The sequence below is a fragment of the Balearica regulorum genome, chromosome 9 (assembly GCF_011004875.1).
Source record: "Balearica regulorum gibbericeps isolate bBalReg1 chromosome 9, bBalReg1.pri, whole genome shotgun sequence".
In the NCBI taxonomy this organism is placed as follows: domain Eukaryota; kingdom Metazoa; phylum Chordata; class Aves; order Gruiformes; family Gruidae; genus Balearica; species Balearica regulorum.
The window spans coordinates 10892613-10916467 of NC_046192.1; the positions used below are offsets into that span (position 1 = coordinate 10892613).

General features: G+C 40.3%; 1 protein-coding gene across 4 annotated transcripts in view; it reads left to right on the top strand.

Moving 5' to 3' along the window:
- Positions 1–3172: 3172 nt before the first annotated feature.
- Positions 3173–23855, top strand: part of AGFG1 (ArfGAP with FG repeats 1) — a 38112-nt gene continuing 17429 nt past the window's right edge. Inside the window, exons 1-3 of one of the 4 annotated variants that reach the window (XM_075761061.1) lie at positions 3173–3694; positions 13039–13132; positions 23219–23334. In XM_075761061.1, the coding sequence (XP_075617176.1) occupies positions 3528–3694; positions 13039–13132; positions 23219–23334 (377 nt within the window). In that variant the 5' untranslated portion in view covers positions 3173–3527. The remainder of the gene's footprint in view (positions 3695–13038; positions 13133–23218; positions 23335–23855) is intronic. The other 3 variants (XM_075761059.1, XM_075761058.1, XM_075761060.1) reach the window with 3 other exon arrangements.

The window sequence follows — 23855 nt, forward strand, 5'->3', positions numbered from 1 at the left end:
TTTAATAGCCCATTAGTCTTTCAGCATGATAATTTTCACGTCACTTAGCCTCCTGGGTTAATTGCTTTAAAATGGATATTATTGACCTCAATCCCAGTGACAAATGAAGAATGTCTTATTCATCTCCCAAATGTACATTCTTAGGCTCTTGTTTCTTTTGGTCCTGACAATAAGTCCCCTAGATTATGTGCTTGTATATTATAATTTATACCCTATTAGCCCATATTTAAGGGCTTCCTGAAGCAACGTCTTTCAGATATTATTACCCATGACTGGGCTAACTTTTATGTTCTGTTTATGTGAAGAGAAATGTTCCGAGCATGAGAAATCATTGTTTTACCTCTTGTTAAGAAATTAATTTTAATGCTAAAAGCTGTAGCAGGTGCAGCAGGCATTAAGCACTTTTGGAATAAACAGCTGGCCAGTATATTTCCAACCACAAAATCTGGTCATTAGGAAGAGAGAATGAAGTACAAATTTGGACAGAGAATCTGTAGGAAAGGAAATTCAGGTCCTAGGGTAGAGAAACAGAAAAATACATTGAAAGAGTAAAGCTGAAGAATAGAGTTTTTATTCATGTGCATTATCGGTGGGGTTTTTTCACCTTAGTAATTTAGAGGAAAAACAAGCCATCTGCTTTGAGGAAATTAATGCTAGCTGTCAGCAGCACAAAACAGAGAAGGAGGGAGTGGAAGAGCAGCACAAGTCATATTATTGCTTCTGGAGAGGTGAAACAGGGCTGCAAGTCAATGCAGCCAGTTTGCAGACCTATATATGTCAACAGTGTAACACACAAATTTATATATAGGTAGTTGTGTTTCTCAAGCACCAGTTCCTGTGGGATACAAGATGGTAAGGTATTGATGCTCCACTGTAGGGACCTAAGATTTGGAGCAGATGTTGTCACAGTCTGCAGAAGAATCCAAATCCCACAGCACTTATGGTATTTGTGAAAGGGTATATCCTCACAACCCTCTGAAGTAGCATTATGTAGTTTCCTGGGGTAAATTGGCTTTATAAGATATAGAATGGAGAGGCTGGGTATTTTTAAAAAGGGATTTCTAAACCAAATTAATGTTAATAGAGGTCATTTATCTACTGGCATAAGCCCATCTTGGTGCTGACCATGAATAACGTCAGAACTGTTTCTTCATGAAACAAATTAGAGCCTGCTCTAGTGTAATACGAAATCCCTAAAACTCCTATTCAATGGCATGATTGATTTAAACAGTACCAGGATTTTCCCTGGGAGCTCAGTTCCACATTTTAATAACAATGACAACTTTGATGACAATGCTATCTTTTTTTATTTACAACTGTTCCTATGTGATGCTCATGTAAGTACACTCGCGACACAAGCAATTGGACATTCTCGTTTCAGTTACAAAGCGCCTTCAACTCTTGTTGAAATGAAACCCAACTGCATGTAGCAGCTCTCTGCTACAGCAAGTGTTGTAGTACAATCATTGTTTTCCAAAGTATTTTCCAGGAAAAAAAGCTTGTTTTTTAACCTTTAAACTTTTTTTCCCCCTCTTAAATTTGGGTCATCTACTTGAGGTCATTTAGGTCATTTGCAAATCTCCAATGTTAGTATGTTTTGTAAAAGGCAAAAAAATGAAACCTTCTGAATAACAAGAATATCAGCATTTCAGAGAGAAGAATTAGAGGAGGCAGTGAGAATTTGGTCCTTATAAGACTGGAAATATTCTGTGTTTACTTTTAAGAATGCTATTTTAGTATTTGCAATTATTTAATGATTTAGCGATGTTTATTTATCACTACTATGAAGCACTCCTGCCATCCATATTACAAAAAATTGAGGTCAGTGCATTATACCCTGGGTTTAAAACTTAGGACTGGTTGATTAGCTCATGTAAATCAGCACTTCCAGAGAAACCAGAGGAGGAATGCCAAATTACTGACGCTGAACACCTAGTCCTAGATTTTTTAAAACTAAAACTACAAGGAAAATACAGTGGATCAGATCTTGCTGCCACAAAAGCTAGTGCTAACATACGTACTGACGTCAGAAGTGCCAAAACTTGACCCTAAATACACAGCATTTGGTGTCATTTAACCTGAAGAGATTTTAATCACACACAGTGTTGTCAGGCAGTTTTTCAAGTTAAATCACCAAATTATTAAGTACGTTGATTTTTTTTTTCCTTACAAGTATTTTGTGCTGTTGAAAAATACTCCTTCAGGCATCTTCATAAGGAACAAACACGTACTTTGTAGATCAGCGGCAGATTTGAGTCCAAGCCAGAGGCAAGGGTTCCTCAAGGATATCAGCAGCTATACGTGACTGCCGGCTCTGTTTCCTCTCCTTTGATGAGGAAAGTGTCCAGTCGGGCACCGACACCCAAATTCCCAAGGGGAAACTGGGCCCTTTTCATCTCCCTAACAAAAAAGAGAAGGGGTCCCTAGCAATGTTCTCCTCAGAAATCCCACTGCCTGGAGAAAACGGCACTGACGGTGCCCTCGGAACCCCTGCGAAGCCCCGCGGGGACCAGTCCGTCCCCCGGGAGTCGCAGCGCAGGCCGCAGGGACCCTCCCTGACGTACTGCTGCCAGCTGGGGAGGTTTGGCGCGGCTTTGTTGAGCCTCCTACGGCACCACGTCGCCTCAGCCCCTGCCCTGACTGAATCTGCAGACTTTGGGGGGACGGGGACAACGCTGAGGGCCGCGGGGAGTGTCGGGGCGGGGGCCAGGTCGGTGCTCGCAGCTTCACCCCGCTCCCCTCCGCAGCCGGCCTGAGCCCGCCCTCCCCGCCTGGGGCTGGGAGGGGGGCTGTGGGGAGCTTCGCCCTCACCCGGAGCGGGGAGAGGCTGCCTCCGGGGGTGTCGCGGAACAGCCCGCCCGGAGCACACCGCGGGAGGGGGCGACCCACTCCCCCAGAAAAGGCGAACCGTACTCTTTATTGAGATTTTCCCATTGCGATTCTCTACAGGACTGCCCCCGTCCCCGCCCCCGCGGCGCCCTCAGCAGGGTCGCACGCCCCCGCGCTCCGCGGAGCGAGACCCCCGTCCGACGGGTCACGCCAGGTGACACGGCCCCGGCGGCGGCGGCGCCTCCCTCGGGCCCGGGTCGCGGCGGGAGGGGAGTGAGTCCTCCCGCGCGACAGGGGGCGCTGGCGCCGGCGAGCGCGTTCGGCTCCGCCGCTCCGCCGCCGCCATCTCCTTCTCTGATCTCATAAAGGTGTCGCGCAGGTTCCGCCCGGGCTCGTCATTCAGCCGCCCGGGGCCTGGCGCCGCCGCCGGCCTCCTCCGCGCCGCGGCCCTCGGTCTGCCCCCCCCCCTCCCGCCCGCCCTCTCTCGCGGTGCCGCCGGCCGGCGTAAGCGGCCACCGCGCTTCCGCCCCGGCTTATCGGCGGGCGCCGGTTGTCCTCCCCGCCCCTTCCTCCCGTTCCTTTCCCCCCCCTCCCCGCCCCGGCCCCCTCTCCCGCCGGCCGGGCCCCGGAGCGCCGCCGCCGTCGGGGTGTGAGCGGGGCCCGGCGCCGTGCCGTGCCGTCCCCTCGCCGGCGGGGCCATGGCCGCGAGCGCCAAGCGGAAGCAGGAGGAGAAGCACCTGAAGCTGCTGCGGGAGATGAGCAGCCTCCCGCCCAACCGCAAGTGCTTCGACTGCGACCAGCGCGGCCCCACCTACACCGACATGACGGTGGGCAGCTTCGTGTGCACCTCCTGCTCCGGCATCCTGTGAGTGCGGGCGGGGGGAACCCTTCGGCTCCATCCCTCCAGCCGGCCCGGGAGGGGGAGGGCGGCCCCGGTGCCGGCGGGGTGACCTCCGCCCCTGGCCGGCCTCTGGGCCCGCTTCGTCGCCGGGAGACGCGTCTGCCCGGGCGGCGGCACCGAAGCGAGCCGCTACGCGGGGTGTAGCGCCTCGCCTTCGGTCTCGCTGCGCCCGCCGTTCCCCCCCCCGGCTTTGCCCTTCCTCCCTGCCGCACGGCAGCGCCGGGCTGCCGGCTCAGCCACGTCGGAGGGGGGCGGGGGGGGGGCTTTCCCGGGGGCATTGGCTAAAAGTCCCCGTCGGAGCCCCCGGTCCGGGAGATGGCGGCTGCTGGCCGGGTGTGTGTGTGTGTGTGTGCGTGCGGGGCTGGGAGCGCGGCAGGCCGGTGTTCATCCTGTAGCCGCCCCTGGGGAGGTGTCCCGCACGTAGGAGTGCGGGCGTTTGCCCTCGGCACGCACGTGAAGGGGGAGCACCACCACCCTGGCGATGTTTGGAGGTGTAGTTAATGAAACGAGCGTTTGGAGAACACTTTTGGGAAGAGAAGGGGCACGTGGCTGAAAGTTCACTCTCGTGACAGTCTTGAAGACTTGAGGAGACTAATCCTGTGGTGAACCCTGGGTTTAACGTTTATAAATCTTATTTATTGTTAAATCACATCACCAGCCTAGCCTTTTGTGTATCAAATTATGCTTGGTAGTAGTTTGTAAGACAACTTTCTAAACTCTAGCTTGGAGGGTAAACTCTGGCCTTAATAGTTTAATATACTTGGTCAGAAAAGTAGTAGAAGGTTCTGTCTTACATCTATTACTTCATACAAACTATGTATATAAACCTTAGAAAGGGATTGGCTCTGATAAAGTGGATTGCATTTTTCCTGTTCCTCATTCCTGCATGGGCCTCCCCCCCTACTCCTCCTCCCTTTTCCACCCTTCCTCCTCCAAGATCATGTGTCTGAAATGAAGAGTTGAGATCACACAGTTCTGAATTTCAGTTACATACACATAACTTGGGGAAAAAAACCCCTACTTTCTTCAGTGTTACTATTTCTGTAGCTAAATCTGCTTGCTTGCTCATGTTTCTATGGCATTCTATGGAATGGAGCAGATTCAAAGAGTGGCCAAAGTATAGTATGTGAAAGGGTACAGATTTGTGTTAGTAAGGGTTTGAGTTCATAAAAGCCATTCAGGAGCATGAACTAATTTCTGTCCCTTTAGTAAGAAGGACTAAGTACCCCACACAGGCCTTCCAAGTAAGGTGTGGTGTTTTAGAACGAAGTTGGTAATTATATTGAGATTCAAAACAAAGCAAACATGTTAGTTCTGTGCTGAATTTACATGGAACAAGCTGCCTTTTATATTGCTAGATGGCTAATTGGTCTTGGTTTTTTTCCCCCTTCTTACTTCTACTTTGTGTAGACTTTTGAACAGGCTTGACACAAATACAGAAAATACATTCAGGTTGTGGAACTGAAAAGAGACTCTAGTTTTTGACACATACATGCAACTTAATCAGCCAGCTCTGGCTATTGTTTGCTCTGTTAGCAAACTGTTATTTGTGCTGGCATGTGAAACTATTTTAAGCTACTGCACAGAGCTTATTTAATGGTTGCACATGTTCTTACTGGTTAAACTGACAGCATGATAAAACTGCTCCACAAGAATATTTTCCTTTATTTTTTTAGGCTTCTTGACCTTAATAGACAAATATATCTTGAGTGCTGCTGAGATGTTTAGCATGAGTTCAGTAGGAGTTGCTCATTTTATCTGTTGGCTGGGAGGTATGGACTACTAAAGTCCAAAGTCCAATTTACAGTAACCAAAAAGGATGTACATGCAGTGAGACAGCTAGTAAGCAGGGGACAGCTGTCACTTGCTGTTAAATTGGCCATCATTTGGATGTTAATGTGCTTAAGGAGGAAGACTTTTTCTAAAGAACAGTTGTTAATGTATTGGTATTCTAATAAAATGCAAATAGCTCTTTCATTCTAAATATGCAGTGTTTTTTGTGTTGCTAGAAAAAAGAAACCACAAACAACACTTTTAGTTGTTACAGCTAGTAACACCTACGCTTAAAGCTGGAGTAAAGGACTGTTAAGAGGACTTAAAGCTTTCTTCTGAGATAAATTTGGGCTCATTCTTTCATGTTGACTTGGAAATGCTTTCATAAATTGTGTTTGCAAGATTGTATGTGTTGGTTAACACCTTAGAACCTGGCCAGTGGGATATTTCTGTTAGTGATGAGACTTAGTGTAGAGATAGGTCATGTCTGTTTTATAACTAGAAACTGTTACTTTTAATGCTTCTGTCAGAATAGTCCTTCATACAGCTTGTTTATTTCCAAATGCTTTTCACTGTAGAATTCCACAGTGGAGGGAAATTACTTGGGAAGAAACCACATAATGGCAAATAAGTGTAAAAGTACTGCTGCTTCTGTAGTTCTTAATGGCCGCTTGCATTCTACCTTATAATACTTGCTTTACTGTAAGGCCTTAATAATCTTATTACTTCATCTTGTTTGTATGCTGTGTGAATGACTTGTATTGCTGCTTCTTTTAACTTTTCTAATCTGGTACAGGAAGTATTCTTGGAGTTGCATAGACCAGTTTTTTCAAGTATGAAGTGCCCAATGCAAGATTAAAATACTAGTACATTGGCAAGTCTCCTTCAGAAAGGTTGCTCAATTAATTAAAAGTGGTTGCTAACATTGGTATACTCTTACACAGGCATGTTGTTCTAGATACAGTTAACTCTAAATTTTTAAAATTGGAAGTCTAACTTGGTTTTTTGCAAGTTTTCTGAATTGTTTATTCATTGTCCTGGCAAGGACAGTCTGTTCAAACCCAAACCCTTCATTCTGGATCCATTATGAATTTCTATTAATGATTATATGTGTAGAAAGAAAGCAATGCTATTTATTAGTAGGTTTAGCTTTAAAAATCTACCATTTTCTTAACTTTTTTTAAAAAAAAGTATATCTAACTTGTTCAAGTATGAGTAAAAAAGGTAAGAGAACTAGTGACTTGCTAAAAGGATCTGTTTCTGACTTTAATGCTGAAGGTGAGTCTTGTAAAGTTAAAAGTATGAATAACATAGAGGAGGTGCTTTTCTGTAATACCTAGGTTTTAAGTTTTCTCATGAGATTTGGTTTACCAGAGCAAAAGTTTAGCTGTGCAAAATGTTGCATGCAGGAGAAAGTTCACGCATGGTGGTGTGGGTAGTGGCTTCCTCTTAAAGTACTTCTGCTTGTCCCCTCTGTTTAAATTCTCTTCATGTGGGGGGAAAAAAACATGCTAGCATCATACAAGCTGTGCCTAATTCAACTTTTTGGTGTTGGACAAGAATATATGTAGAAATATACACACAATCACTTCCTCCCCAAGAGTGGGAGGAGATACTCTAGAGGAGCAGTCTTCTCAGGTCAGGTATTACAGTAATACAAAACCAGAAGACTTCTCTTCATAGCAAAATTGTATCTCAGGAAATGCTGGCAGAGAGATTCTTTTGGTTTGACAGAAGTCCTTTGGTTCAAAGGATTATGTTGGTAACTGTCTATTGTGTTTCTGGATGGTACCATGTGTCCTGCTGACAGTGACATCCTTCCCCTTGTCTTATCAAATGCCTCTCTGCCTTGCTTCTCAGCTCTCTGTGCATATCTTTGCTTCCAAGCAGTTCTGTACCACTCCTGGTTAGCCTGCTCCTAACTTTGATAAAAACCCCGTGTTTTTAAAATCAGGAATGGAAAATATTCCTGTTTGACTACAAGTCCACTTCCACAAGTTTTGTACTATAGAAAATTTTAATTTAATCTTGACTTATTTTAAATTATCTGCTGATGTGATAATTAGGGCACTCCTACCCTTTCCCTCACTACTGCCCTCTTTATTCCCTCCCTTCCAACTTACTGATGAGGAAGTATCTTGTTCAGATGTTTGCATTTCTGGCTTGTGTCAGGAAGGAGCAACAAAGAATGTTTAGAACGTATGGTTACTGCAGGGAATACTAAAGCCCTTTTATGCTGTTTCTTACAATTATTGGATCGTGTGGCCTTCTTTTGGCTGCTTATATTCTTAGTTGAAATTTTAAATCTAAATTTTCCTGGGTAAGGGACTTCCCTGTCAGCCAGATTGGACTATTTGATGGCAGATACTAGTAACAAACTAAAAAATAAATGTTGTGCAATGGTGGTGAATTATTGTCCCTTTCCCCAGATGAAGTTGTGGAGAAATTAAAACGGTCTAAATAAACAGTGTTAGAGTGAAGGTGATTCTGACTGTGCTGGTATGACTTACCAGTCATTTTTTTTTCCTTTGGAGTGTGTTTGGAAAATGGCTCTGTGTTATATATATATATGTGTATGTATATATATTTTTAAGGGTATTTCCTGTATTACTATATTTCTTGTTTTCAGTGTCATGACTGGAGAGCAAAGGAAATGTCAATACTACAGTGAATACTATGCAGTTCAGAAAGGATGTTCATTTTTTTAAGAAAAAAAGTTATATTAACCTTGACTGTGCTTCTAAATGTGTGTGTGACAGCCTTTTGCTGTTAAAAATAAATGAGCTTGTGAGATGGTGGAGGGTCTCCAGGGAGGTCTACAAGTATCAGGAATGGCCAGTACTGCTTATATTCTCTTTTACTAATAACAGTAGCGTAGAAATAATAAGGAATGCTGTGACATTGGGTTTTCTAAAGCTTGTTTTCCAGACACCTGGGGATGTAGGGCGCTCTGATAGCGTGGCATTTGACTTGCCTTATTAACTTCCTGCTTCTTAGGAGATCAGATTTTGTTGGCGCAGACTTGAGATCATGTAAGAATCTGATACAGGGGGACACTAGTGGTGTTGAGTAGTTCTCTGCCCACCATTCCGCCCATGGAAGTGACCCTCTTCCAGCAGAGCCCACTCTATGAAGTATGGGTGGGGTTTTTTTTCCCCTCCCAGCCCTGGCCTTTGCAGACAACTCTGCTGACATTTGTTTGAGTGCAGGAATGGCTGCTCTGCCAACAATCACAAGTTCAACCATAATTTGTACTAAATTATGTTAGTAACAAATATTCAGTGCTCGTTGACAGTGTTTTGAATGGTTAATGTTTCAATTGCCAGACTTCAGAATCTTGTGTCAGTGGCCTTAAAGCTTCCTTTGTTTGCGAGAGCGTCAGTTTTAACAAAGCTCTTTGAAGAACAGAGATCTCATGTTATGCTCGTGTTCTCTGTAGCTGCGCCTATGACAGACTGTGTCACCAGAAGCCTGGACTGATTCAATGGAGAGTCAGTGGAGGATAGCCTCGTAGCTGGAGGTTCTGGTCACAGTGCTGTTCCACAGAAATAACCATTGCTGAACGTGAAGTTGGCAGTGATGAGTGGGATCTGTGTGGGATGTTCTAGCTATGGTGTGCCAGGTAAGTGCAGATGGCAGAATAGTCTTACTTGGTCATCTTTCCCAAGGGCCTCTCAGAGATAGCTGTGATCTGGATTAAGTGCTGAGGTAGCAGTTGGTTGCTGTCTTCCTCAGGAAGTCTGTAGTAGAAAAAGGAGTAAGTGGTACTGCAGCATGGGTGTGGGTTGCAAATATTTGTTCAGGGTCTATTTAAATTTAGGCATTATTAATTTGGACTAAGGGACTATAATCCATTTTGTCCCCTGTTAAATAGGGAATACTGTAAAGCATTAGAACTGTGCAAAGCACTTGTCAAATGCATGGAAAGAAACAAAGCAAGTGGTAGATAAAATTTTTTTCCTAAAAGATTTCTTAATTCCTCATAAGGGATAATTGTACTTGGCTGTCTACCAGTAAGCTTCCCCCATATGTAGATGAGTAGTTTGTGAATCATTTGGGTCATCGAGTAATCTCTGTAGGTAAGGAAGGGTATAAAGTAACTTAGGATTTTGAAGTAAGAGTAGCTTTAGTACTTAGGCTTGGTTCTTGAGTTCTGCTTCATAAATCTTGCAACTGCTTTGTTTTAGGGAGATTCTAGTTAGTTCATGGGTATAATGTTATTGAAAGTGGCTCATGCTAGTTAGAAATCATAAAAACCCCAGGGTTTTAGCTGTTCTAATGGTAGAATCAAAGTAATTTATCTAAGGAACATAATGCATGTGTTTTGGGTTGTGTTTGTATGCTGTATAATGCAGCATTTGTCTTGAATTCCTTGTTCCAGTCTGACTTCTTACATTGCTTTAGCATAAGAGGTGGCTTTTCATAGGCTTCCCTCCACCCCTTGCCGTGTTAAATAAACATAAAAATTACCTGTATGTGTAGTTCTGCAGCTTGATAGTTAACTTTGCATTTATGGCTACTAAAGTTATGTTCAGGATTTCCGGTCTTCCTGGACCACCAACGTGGTGACGTGCTCTCCTTCATCATGCAAGACATCTGACACTTCTGTGTTGTGATCTGACCTGTAGGAGTGGGGCATGTCTTCCTCCTTTAGCAGGAGGGTGTAAAAGAAGTGAGAATTCACCTTATCCCACATCATGGATATAATGTGTAAATTGGGGAACTTTATAACCTGAACCTTAAGACTCTAGAGCAGTCCTCACTGGAGAGAGAGAGGCATGTAGGAAGTCTCTAGTTAGGCTAAACAAAATCTTATCTATGCTTTAAGTACATTTAGTATTGCTACTTAACAGAACTGAAGATACGTGTTTGCCGATGTAAATGCTTTGAAGAGCCCTAGTAGATCAGTGGGGAGTAGGTACTGCTTAAATAACTTGTGCAGTGACTTTACATTGCAAGCACAGGTACAATATAGCACTTTAACTATACTTATTGTAAAAATCAGTTTCCAACAGAAGATAGTGTGAAAGTTTAGATACTACCTGTGCTGAAAAACATGTGAATGTGTCAGTGAATAACTCTAGCTTTTCAAATAGTCATTAAATAGTTTACAAGTATCTAACTGTGCCATCTTTCTTTATTAATACGAGGAGGGTAAATTGAACAGACTAAGGTAGACAGAACCACTTTTATCCTTACTGTAAAAGCAAGGGACAGTGATTGTCATATAATATTTGATGGAGTATTTTTTTGTGAAAAGCCGGGTGGATGCCAACTTTGTTTCTATGCTGTCACTTAATATGTGATTCCACAGTGTCCCTTAGTGAAATGTAATTATTTACAGGCATGGACCAAGAAGGTGTTTAAAAAAACCCAAACCAAACAACCAAACCTGATACTAGCACTAGCTCTGAAACAATCAATTTTAACTGTGTAGAACTGTTACAGACTTTCTGAAGTTGCATCATCTTAACATGAGTATTTAGTAAAAAAAAAATCTTAGATAATAATGCAGTATTTTAATGAGTTTTGTTTGTGATGTAGGTGTGGATTTGATTTACAGCTAGATGAAAGATGTTAAATTGGTAACTTCAATTTACCATGGAATGTAAACATTTTGAGACAGGAAATCAGTTTGCTGATGGCTGAGTTCAGTAAACTACCTTGAAACCTCTCTCGCTAACCTTAAAACTTCTGCCTTCTTGTCAAGGCGTTGAACCACGGAGTCTAATTTTAGATGCTCAGGCTTGAAAAATTTGCTTAAGCAAATAGCATTCTATAAAACTAATTCTCGTATACCAATAGGCTTGTACATGACTTCTGTTTTTAAAGTACTCTTAAGTTCACTGCATTTCTTGGGAAAATACAATTGTTTATTTTTATTCAAGTGTTTCAAACGTTGAGTGTCTTAAATCTTTTTTTTTAATGAAACTTAAGCTAAAATGTTACTGCCTAGTGTTCTAATCAGTATCCAACTTTTAACTAAAAATGTGGAAATTTTTTTAACACAGGATCAGCATTGTCTTCTTACAGGTTTACATGTCAGGGTGAATTTGCAAGCTAAATGCACAACAATTTTTTCCCCCACTATACTTAGAAACTCAAAGTGCTAAAAATATTCTTTAAAAGTTGAATAGAAAGTGTTAGTATTTGGAGCATCAGATTTTTGTCATTTGTTTTGATGGATAACAATTTATAGTTAGCGTTCTTGGAATAATCATTACTAGTCGTCTTAAATGGGATGTCAGTGATTTTTTTTTTTATTCCTAAAAGCAATCTGAACCAAATTTGTAATTAAAGCAAAGTAACAAATACAAGCAATAGAGCTAACTCATCAGTTGATTTGCCAGCAATTTGTTAGCCCTGTATTACATTCCTGGAAAGTTTACCCCAATTTCCTTTCAGGAAACTTTCTTCCAATACCCATAACAACAAAATTTTATATTCTTTGATATCTCATAGTTAATGTATATTTTTTTTTAAGATGGTATTCCAAAAATCCAAGCCTGATTAACTTGAGTGTTAAACTAACCCCATTGTATTGTCCGAGTTAGCATCTCCACTGTTTGGCATATGTGGGATGCAATGTTCTTGTTTCCATTGAGCAAAACACGGCTTGATTTTAATTGTAAGTATTTGTGGGCAAAAACAGTAGTTAGCATGTATTTAAAGAAAGCAAGCTTTTTCTTGTACTGGCACTGTTGCTCAGCAGGGTTTTTCTCTCTGCTTGCAGGTTTTGACTGAACTGGGTTTGACAATGTCAGGCTTTGGCAGCACAGGTGACTTGGGTTTCTGTTAGCCCTGCTGTAGCAGTCTGTGGTGTGGATGTGAGAATGGTGCCAATCTCTACTTAAGGCAGAGCTGCTGAAGTTTTGGGTTATTGCATTAGTAATGGTATCTCTCATTTGAGAGCACAATAAATGCATTTTCTTTTTGCTTTTGTTGCTGTTACTCATGCAGTGTTCAGGAGGAGGAATGCAATAGACCTGTGGATGGAGGGGCAAAAAGTAAACTAGAAAAAAGATGCTGGGAAAACAGGAAGTGTAGGTTAAAGCAAGCAAAAAAGATTCTGAACTTGGGTGTTTAGCTTGAAGAAATCTAGTTGTTGGGTAGAAGTTGTAATAAAAATAGGTTGGAGTGAGGAGTTGGAGGGAAAGCAAGCTACAACAGAGGGGCCCAAAATTGAGAGAGAAAGGGTAAAGGCAAGGATGAACAAGTTTGGGGAAGCATTTTAGGATTTAAAAAAAGTCTAATTATGTTTTCATAAATTTCCATGGAAAGGATCAGAGTGAGTTTCCATGTGCAGTTCTAAACATTGGTCTCCCCTAAAGCTCAATTATTTGATTTTTTGCATGCTGAATATTATTTTGAGATGAGTTTACACAGCCTTAAGTTGTAGGCAGTACCAAAATGAGTGCATTTTAACGATGGCTCCTGAGTTTAAAATTGGCTGACTTCTGGTGGTAATGCTAAAATGATTGTATGATGACAGATTTCCTGATTACTGATTAAATACTTCTTGCTTCTTCTTTTAGACGGGGCTTGAATCCACCCCACAGAGTGAAGTCCATTTCAATGACTACTTTCACACAACAGGAAATAGAATTTCTGCAGAAACATGGAAATGAAGTAAGTATTATTGGGAGACTATCAAGTGATTTTGGCACTTTTAATATTAAAACTTTAGAACACTACTTAAGGAAAACTTAATTTTTTTTTTGTAGCAAAAAGTAGACAGAAGTCTTTTGAAGCCAACATCATTTGAAGTGGTGCTTCTAAAGAGCTCATTTCACTTAAGTAGCTGATCGTCATAATGTTACGTGTTATTGCCCAACCCAGGCAATCTAGATTCACATGAGCAGTGTTTCTGAATTAGGTTTTCTTTTGCCTTTTGCGTAAGGCAATATGCATCTGTCTTTGTTTTTTTCTGCAAGTCCAGACCTTGAGACTGACTGCAGCAGTGTTTCCTGAAAGAGCATACTGTGACAGAAATTAAGTTGTTGCTTGTAGCTGTATTCAGAGTAGGTGTCAGAAAGTCTTCTAGTAGTTTCACTAGCCTCTTTTTTTAATGAAAGTGTATCAGTGTTGAAGGCTCTTGAAGAGAGGAAGAAAAGGGAGAATTTTTTCCTCTAAGGTTTGTTATCTAATAAGTGTCTATATGTTTAGAGTGGCTTGGGGCAGCTTTGAAGACAAAAAGTTCTGGTATACTGCCTTTTTCTTCTTTTCAATAGAGGAAAACTAAATCTGAGGTAAATGTTGGATTGGCTCTGTGGGGACACATGGAGCATGTAAACCCTGGATGTCGCTATTGCTGTCTTCGATTTGAGGATGAAATTTGTATTTTAACACCATATTGTAGCATTGAGGACTTTAGAGGCAGCTTTTACTTCTGTTCTGAATTAGAAAAAAGTTCTATTTCACTTTGATTGGATCTGTATTCTGTTTTAGTAGAACTATTGATTGTAGGCTACAGTGTCTTATCAACATGTTTTTGTGGGGCTTTGTGAGGATAAATCCCATCATTAGCTAAAATGCTGATACTTAACTTTCTCAAACTTGGCCCGTTCATAAGTGTCAGGTTGAAGAATGAAAATAGAAGTAGCAATTTCTTTTTCTGTCTTGGTAAATGTGTTATTTGTCAGAATGACTGTTTGTGAATGATTCCTCTAGACAGACCTGGAACAAAGTCCAAAATCTGCCAGACATTATAAAATACTCTTAATGGCTTTGACTAGTTTTTGGGGCTTTTTTGAATTGTTTTGGCATGCTAAAGCTGTATAACATTGTGTATATATGTAGATACATGTATGTATATATGTGTATACTTATTGCTGACTTTTGCATAGGGAGAATAATAAAGAATCTTTCATCAGATATAGTACGTTGGAGTCTCCATAAGACTGTAAATGCTAGCTTTGCTTTAAGCTTCACAAGTGTAAAGGAAAACGTGTGCATGTCCCTCTCTCCCTGCATCTGTTTTAATTTCATTTTACTGAATCTGCAACGGCTTGAATGCTACCAGTTTCATTTTTCACTGATCTGAAACTCTACATGATCCCTACTCAGTTGATTAGCATAGTTGTCCTTCTCATTATAGACCTGACTCGTCTGCCAATCATAATGATTTAGTTGATACATAATTTGTTATGGACATAAAAAGTTCACAGATCTCTGGAATGCTATACTGTGTTTCAAAAGCAGGTGTCTTTGGGTTTGTAGTAGTTATTCCTTTAAGTATTGCAATGATTTAAATGAGCTACCTCATAAATGAAGATGTTCTCCTGAGTTTATTTTTGGGTTGTTGGATGGCAGTGCATTGCCTTCATTCTAAAGTAACACTGAAGAGATAATTGCAGATGGTAGATTTAACAGATGCTCAAATACTGAAGTGATGTTGTTTTAAACACTGCTAGAAGTTTAAAACTTAATTAAACATGTTTTCACTTTGTCATGCTGTATGTTGCAGTAGTTAAATAAACATTTTGCTTTCTCTTGTCGGTATTGGACTTTGGAATACTCACCTGCAGATGAGATAAAGTATTGGGCAGATGAAGTTCATCTGACCTCACAAAAAAACCTTCTTTGCTCTTCAGCATAGGTGGCTCTTGTGTATATATTAAGAAATGAAATTTTCTAGAATAAAATTTTTTGAGCATGGAACTGTCCAACATTTTAGAATGTGGATATGTGAAACAAAGTACAGTCACTGAATGGTTTAGATGTTGCAACATTCACTTGTTTTAGTTCTGTGTGTATATACACACATTCAACTTTTTGCAATCAAGTATGTTTAACTTCCATCTTTCTGTAGCTTGTAAAATATTTTCATTCCTACTTTGTCCTCCCAGTCTTTTTCCAATGTGGCCAAGGCCTCTGTGGTAAGCTTTTTTGCTTCCAGATGAGTAGATCATGGTATACAATAGGGAACTTGTTCTGAATAGAAAGGGAAATAGCAAGAAAGCTTCCCTGACATAAGGTAATTATTAAGGTGCTGAATTGTTCTTAGAGGAAGTAGTTTTCCACTGTCCTTCAAAGAGTATTTTTAAGGTCAACATATTGTCAGAGGTTGAAATTCTCTTTAAAAAAAAAAAATTCCTAATCTCTGCAATAGTAATTTTTCCCCAGTTGTCACAAATCGCCATCTTTGTGGCACGTGTGGGTAAAACATTCAGTTACTAAAAGGCTGCCAGAAAGCAGCTGCTTTGGGAGAAGATTATTTAGAGCAGCTTCTCTTCAGGTGTGACACCATCTCCTTCCCTGTATATATACCTCCAAGCAATGACTTTCTGGCACAGGAAACTTGAACTTTTTTTTGCATGAGTGTTTACTGCTTCAAATACAGATTTACATCTTTTTACTGTATTAGAAGACATCTGTATTTTGGTGTTACTTGCTCATCTGCAGGTATAAACAGATGTCCAGACTGGTTTTGCTAATGTTGGGATTAGCTCACTTTTGCAACAAGCATAGAGACATCTTCAAGCTGATACTCCTCAAGTGCCTTCTAAGCCTTTTTTGAGGGTAAAGGCAGTTCTGACTCACTGGGTAGGATTTTCCCCCTCCTCGTTCTCTTCATGAAGAGCAGTGTGAGGTATTTTCACACTGTATTTTCATGTTAAGAATAATGAGGAGAGAGTGGTATAGAGATGATTCTGTTTGAATACTCATAATCAAATGATGCTTAACACTGATTAGGCCTCTGATTCACTAGTGCAATGATAGTAGAATATGAACTGCCTGCTGAAAGTGGAGGTGGTACTCATCTCATGTGGCCATTATAGCTGTGAATATTTATTCAGAAGCTTTCCCCTGAAGCCGAAAAAAAGTATTATAAGGCAAACCAGTTACATAGTCAATTTTTCTACTACATTTTTTTAAAAGTGCCATATACTTTCCAAATAGCCTATTCTAATATGCATATGGTAGAAGAAAATTAATTGGATGGTCTTGTATTTGGAAAAATCTGTGTTCATCTAAGGGCAAAGATCACGTTTACCTGAGCTAATGAGTAGAATGCTATGTGGGTATGCTCAACTGCTTGGGATTAGCTTATCTGTGCTTAATTTTCGTTTTGTGCCAGTCTTCCTGCCTCTTGATAGCACCTGTGGAAGTGTTTCTTACTGGTTTCCTGCATGCTAGGTTCCAGCAGAACCTACAATTGCAGGACTAGCAGCAGTATGGGGCTGATTCAGGACTGGTGTTTGACCTGACCAAAATGCTTTCCTAGAATCTCCTTTCCTATGGAATGTGGCCTAGAAACCCTGGAGTGGAAAGAGCAGTACTAAGCTGGAGCTGATGAGTCCTGACAGCATGAGCTGTGCAGTTAGGTGTCCTTGTAGTACATCCCTGGTTCGGCTAATATGATATAGAGGTACATGAGCTGATTGTGTATGGAACAGTGTCTTTGTTAGCAGGATTTACTAGCTTGAACTCTGTGCTTGTGAAAGCAGCTATAGCTTCTGGACCCAAACTGGCTTTGAAATCAGTATACTGGCAGTATAAAATTCTTTTAACCTACAGAGATTAATGAATAATATTGACATCAGAAGTGCTGAATTACTAAACAAAGCTATAACTTGCTTACATAAGGGAACTGTTTCCAAATCTTTCTTCCTGTGGTGAGTGTTATGTTTTGGAACATATTTTTGTTGTGTGGTAATCTGTAGTTCTTTGCACTGTCAGCATTGCATTTAGTGCATAACTGGCGATATTTTATCAGGGAGGAGGGGGAGAAGAAGAAATTTAATTTGGCTTTTACCAGACTACTGAAAGGTAATATCTCATTAGAGCTTTTTAAACTAGACTGACATGTAATCTTCCTATGTGGTGGTATGTCTGGGTCTAAACAAGAAGTGCTGTATTGCTGTAGGTCTAGTAGTGTGTTTTTTCTAGTTAAAGTGCAGCTTCTACCAGCAGAAGTACTTGTCCTACTGTAGTTTTTCCTTGCTGTGCTGCCTTCACTGCATACAAGGGAAGGCAGCTTCATGGGCAAAAACTTACTTTTGCTGGCCTAACTGAATTTTTATTATTCCTAACTAGCATAACTATGCTACCAGGAGTTTCTAAAATGTGGTGGCTGACTGTGTTGTGTAAGCAGAAGGCCTTTGTCTCTCCCATATCCGCCTTCCCACACACACTGGAGATCTGTATCAGTGAAATAGTTACAACTTGGTGAAGTGTTGTTTGGTAGTTGAAATATGTAGCACTGGAATAGAAATAACTGAAATCTCAGATTGTTTCAGGCTTTCTGCAAAATTTGATGGATACTGCTGAGTTTTCTTCTTTATTAGCAGTTTTTCTGTGTGCCTTTCCTTCCCTATCTTCCCAACTCTGTAAAAGCACACACAAAAAAACCCCTGAAACATGACAACAAAACTAGAAGCAAAACCAAAAGCTTTTTCCCTCAGATAGAATAGCTGTTGGGTGCAGATTCAGGGAAACCAATGGTATGAAGAGAAATATAGGTAAAGACTTTATTATAACATACAATATGCACTTGGCCCAATTTCTACTTTCAAAGATATATTTAAGTTATGGCAACTCACAGTTTCTGCCTTGCTACCTCCTGGGTTTTTATTTAGGTCAGGGTGAGTAGGTTGAAGCTGGTTGTGATTCTCTTTCCCTTTTTTGCTTCATGCTGTACTTAATAATCTAATTATGAACTTCCCAATATCCAGTTGCCAAATGTCTAATGACATCCCTTGCAGGATTGGACCTTGTTGGCAGAGAGCAGTACTGTTACAACAAACCAGTTGTAAAAGGATTCTCATGAACTTTTGAAGTCCATGAAGATAACTGCTGAATCTTGGTTTCTACTTATTGTTACCTGACAAGATAAAACTTTGATTTGTTTTGTTACTTTGCAGCTCCCACAATGTAGTAGAGGCAGGCAAAACTTAAGTCTTGTTTCTGTCAACCATTCAGCAAAAGTAGATTTTTCAAATGCTGCATATGCTTAACCATTCTGTCTTCAATGCTATCTCTTTTTCTTCTTGCTGCATTGGTGAACCAATGGGACATGAACTAATTATACTTTTCAGGGACAGTGGACAGTGATTATGGATTGTTGGATATGTTCCACTGTTTCTAGGGGCTTCCACATAACTTGAATGTTTACTCTTGGCTCCAGCTTGCCAGCCTCTTCTCTAAGCAGAGCGTTTTGTTTAATAGAGCTTTGGTTATCAAAAGGAGTAGAGCAAGGCTTTTGGTGAATGAACAAAGCTTTTGAGTAGAGGCTTATTTGTGCTGCTGTTGCAAAAAGAACAATGTTAATATTAAATGGCTGAACCAGAACATCCCCAAGAAGATGGTGCAATGTGGAAGGATTTCAGAAAGCCATAGAATTTTTAGGCCCGGTACCTTAATAGTAATGTTGTGTAACTTTGAATTGGGATGTTTCTTCGTGTATTATATGTAAAAGCAAAGGAATGAGTAATTCTGATAAAATGGAGCTTGAGATGTATCATGAAACTTGGGAAGTAGCATTTTCTGAATCAGCTCTGCAAGTCCAATTTATATATGGAATAGTTGAGTAGAGAGGTGTTTTGAAATACGTGCTTTTTGAGATTTCAAATTTCTCAAACCATATAGTCTGAATTTTTGCTGCTTCTGAAAATTACTTCCTTGGTTTTTTCTCAAATAGTTTATATTGGAAAGCTAAGAAAAAAACTGTGTTTAGTGGAGTGAGTAGTCTCTTAAAGCTTGGTTTGGTGCAGATTTAAGCCCTTTACTGCCTTTTTGCACTTTTCCCCCATGTCCTGCATGTAATGGCTGGGCAAGAGCCAGCACATGCTGTGAATAACTGTGTGCTAATTTGTTCAGGTGTCAGGCCAGACAGCGCATGGAGCTGAAGCTCTTGTTGAAGTATTGACAACTAAAGTTGCTGTTCTGATTTTTCTACAGTTACACTATTTTTTTTATTACCATTAATCTTTTAGTATATCATGTGCTTGTCAAATTCAGATAGTTGGATTTAAAAGCTCTGATTAGTGGGGAGTAATGAGGATACCAATGAGGTAAATACTGAGTGATCGTTCCCCACCATAACTTAACAGTAAGTTGCATGGCATAAATTTCCTTGATCTTTATCATAACAGTAACTTTTAAATAGCTTTGAAATAAAAAATGTGATGGCCTGATCAGTAAAAATATTCACATTTCTCACAGCAAACTTTTCTTTGCGCCAGATTCAGTACTGCTAGTGAATTGTTTTAAGGCTACGGAAAGATAACTATTTAAAAAAAACAATTGTATGATGATGCTAGTTCTGTCACTGACAATATTTTTAAATTTTAATTTCTAATTTTGATTTCATTCTAATGGTATTGCACAACACACTGCCATTTTCTATTTTGTAGATAGCTGAAAATTGTGTATTACGGCTTGCTTGAAGCATAATCAATGCAGTACTGTGGATTCCTGTCAAGTCAGATGATAGTAACAGAATGTAGCCAGAAAGAGCATACAGGTCACCAGCAAACAAGGGAGGACAACAGGCCTTTTATTGTGTTCTGAATGCCTGCTGGAACGGCTGCTGATGTTCAAAGCATTGTGTGGTACTTCATACAGAAATAGATAAAGCTGTGTCTTTTAATAGTTTCTTGTGTGATATTAAAGTTTTAAAATTTGGCTTTCTGAAGGACTTGTCTGTATTTAAGGCTCAAAGAGTTCTCAGAAAAAGTACAATTTCTTAAGGTAAAGAAACTTACATGAAATTTAATTTGCATCTCTGGTGTGGTAAAGTAAATGTTTTAACCTGTGTTTGTATAGCTACTGCTGTCAAACCCTGTTAAAATGAGAACTTCTTGCTGAAGCATGTGTGACTAAGTCTGTTTCTTTTGCTTGGTGGTTGTGTGTTGCCCACTAGTAATACTGTTCTCTCTGCTACCAGTAACAGAACCAATAAAGAGTGCCTGGCAGGCTTAAGTTCTAATAGTTACTTTTAAGGCATTTTTAAGTTGTTACGCTTTTGTGTTAAGTATTTAGAAGAAACTAGTTGCTCCAGGAAATGCTTTTGGAAGCTTGCTTTCTGAAGGCTTGCAAAAATTGCAACGCAATGGAAGAATTGACACCTTCCAGAAGCTTGCATCATTTTAAACCAACACAGTTTGGACAGCACAGTCTTCCTTCGTACCTGTTTGCATATTCATAGAGCTGTTATCTACAATAGCTGCATAGCTGGTAAATGATCTAAAGTCACAAAGGACCTTGGGTCCTTATTTCTCCTAGGAATTGCCTGTAGTGGTCAGGAAGGCTTGAGACTATTTGATGTGGAGCTGATTTTTGGTTGTTTTTTTTCCCCTCCTGAATGCTTAGGCACTTCAGGGTAATGATGAAGCAGAAAACTGGGAGGGAGAAAGGTAAAAAACTGGATTGTGGTTTGACTGTTGATCTCAGGACAGGTTTCAGTGGTACTAGTGACATGGTAATTGTGATGTGTTTCTTTCATCTGACTTGTTTTAGGTGGTAGGAGAAGGTGGAGTAATTTAATGGCCTGATACAGGTGGGGAGGAGAACCTCCTCTGTCATTCATTAGCACATCTTAGGCTGGATGCAAACTGATCATCGTGGTACAGCCCTGAGTGGTATTTTGCTAGGTGTGGGATCAAGTAGGGGCTTTTCTAATGCTTGTCTTTCTGATTGTCTGAAATTAGTCACAACTTTTTCTTCAGTGTTTCCTGATGTTCCTCCCAATACTGAAGCTGGGGTGGGGTGTTGGGGAGGGGGGTGAAACAGAACTGTGTAGATTTGGCCACCACCAGCTCCTGCTGCCAGGTGTTCTGTAACTAGCCATAAACAGGACTTCTCTTCCTCCTAACAATTGTATAACTACTAGTTGGTACAGTTATACTCACAAATCTAAGTATAGAAATACTACTACTGGCCCACATCAGACTGTCCACTGCAGATGTTTAAAGCTATACCCATGAATGTTCTGATTTTATAAATTTTGTCAGCAAAAAGTAGCTCTTATGTGAAAGATTGCTACTATTAAAATAGTGCTATTGGCTATTACTTTAGACCAGACTTGTGACTTTTTGCCCAAGTTTATATCTTCTAACTTTGTATGAAAAAGTATTAAATACCTTCCATTTCATTTCATCAACTACCATATTGCAAATAATGACTGTTTAAATCTGCGAATTCAAATCAGTGCATTGAACTTAACCCTTTTGTGGAGTACAGTTGCTGAACGGATGCTGAATAGCTGAGTTTATTTGAAGTAGGAACTACTGATCTTATTTTTAGATGAGTATTTGAATCACTAATTTAGAGCTATCCTTTGATCATTAGATCTGTTTCCCATTGTTGTTGTTTGTCTCTATCCAGTAAATGACAATAAGGACTGTGGAGCATTGGATGTGCAAGCAGGCTATATAACACTGAGACATCAAGTATGAAATACATACTTATACTGTCTGTCTAATCTCTCTCATCCTGAGCAATCTTTGAAATTACCTGTGAGATTTATCACATTTGGTAACTAGCGCTCCCAAAGATGCCAATTTGCTACAATTTTAGTGAAGCTAGCTGGCCAGGTAAAGAAGAAACATTCCCCCCCCTCCCCCCCCAGTAAGTTAGTGCCTCTCTGGGGAAGATGATGTAGTGGAAGCATCACAGCTTTTACCTTGACTTGCCAACTTTCAGGGCAATCAGTTTATGCAGCTTTCGCTTGTTGGGAGCACGTGCTTCCTCTGAAGGTCATGGGGACAATGCTGAGAACCTGACACTATTGCAGGGATAGAGGGCAACGTTTGTAGCAGGCTTGTCAGAGGGATGGTCAGAACTATTTGAGAAAGGGTGTGGAAAGAAAGGGATGTGCATCATAAAAACAAAGATTTTACCTTCATTTCTGTAGAAGAAACCAGTTGTAAAATGGGAGTCTGTTTTAGAGGGTAGCTAATGTTTGGTATATTGTTTGGGTGCATGGTCAGGTTACTTGCCCAGTAGTCTTAAGTGCTTAAAGTAAACATTTTAAGTGTGACAGCTCCTGTGTCTTGTTTACTTTTGAGGACAGTCACTATTCTTGTTTTGGTCAGGAATTGAAGTTGAACATACTGAGAATTTTGCAGTTGGTTCAACTTTTGCTCACAACTACAATTAGAAAATTAAAGCAGAGCAAGAGTACTTTTCCTCCTCTCTCATCCCCTCACTCTAATTGAATGTATATGATACCATAGAAACTGCATCATGGTAAGAAGGGCTGTTTTAAAAAAAAAAGTTCCTATACTCAAATAGTGATTTGATTATATATATATTTATATAAGTGTAAATACTAAATCTCAGAACCTTTAAAATCTACCATCTGGGGCTTATGGCATATGGAATCTGTTGAAACAGTTTAAACCCTGAAGTACAGGTAAGGGAATGCATAGAATTAGGTGAAGGAGAAGAGTCTTAAAGATCATGAGTAGAAATCAGGTGCTTTGCCCTTCCTGACTACATACTACAAATATTTTGTAAAAGCAATATTTGATGGTGAAATTGGATGCTAGGATTTGCTTGCTGTGCTGTGACAGATGGTCTTTCAACTTTGAAGTATTTAGACCAGTACACGGTGCACTAGTCACTTGTTAAAGTAGCTCAGTCTGGAACAAAAAATGTGCAGCCACACAATTTTTAATGGTTTGATGTATTAACAATTGTAAAGTTAAATAGGTTTTGAATTAATCTATTTTCTCTGATTAATCTGTTGTGTTTGTTTTTTTTAATAAGGTGTGCAAACAGATTTGGCTAGGCCTATTTGATGATAGATCATCAGCAATTCCAGACTTCAGGGATCCACAGAAAGTAAAGGAATTTCTACAGGAAAAATATGAAAAGAAAAGATGGTAAGATAGCCTTACAATTATAAAGATTGCCTCTATGATAAGAAGTGAAGATGGACTGTTATCCTCATGTTCTTGTGTGCTTTCCTTCTCGTGTGCTCTTTGGACTAGATGGCACAGCTCTAAAGTGAAATGATTTCTGTACTTTATTTGGAGGTCCTACAGGAAGCAAGAAAGACAAAACTACTTAAAGAAGTTTCTCAATGTGTGGTTTATACTGATGGAACAGAAATGGCATAAGGGGATGTCAACAACAGTGTGAAGTAAGGGTTTTGCGGGCTTTTATTAGGAGGTGGAAGATGTGTGGTTTGTATTAAATAAGTGCTATAAAATATTGATGACTTGGAATTTTAGTCTGTTTTTTTTAAAAAAATATTTGGCGTATTTCCATATGGTGTTTTGCAGACCACTGACAGAGTTTGTTGCAGGGTCAGTGGTTAAAATAGCAAAGCTACCAGTTCTCACACTTGAGTCTTATGAATGTTGAGCAGAACTTTTCACATTAAACTTGTAAAAAACATTGT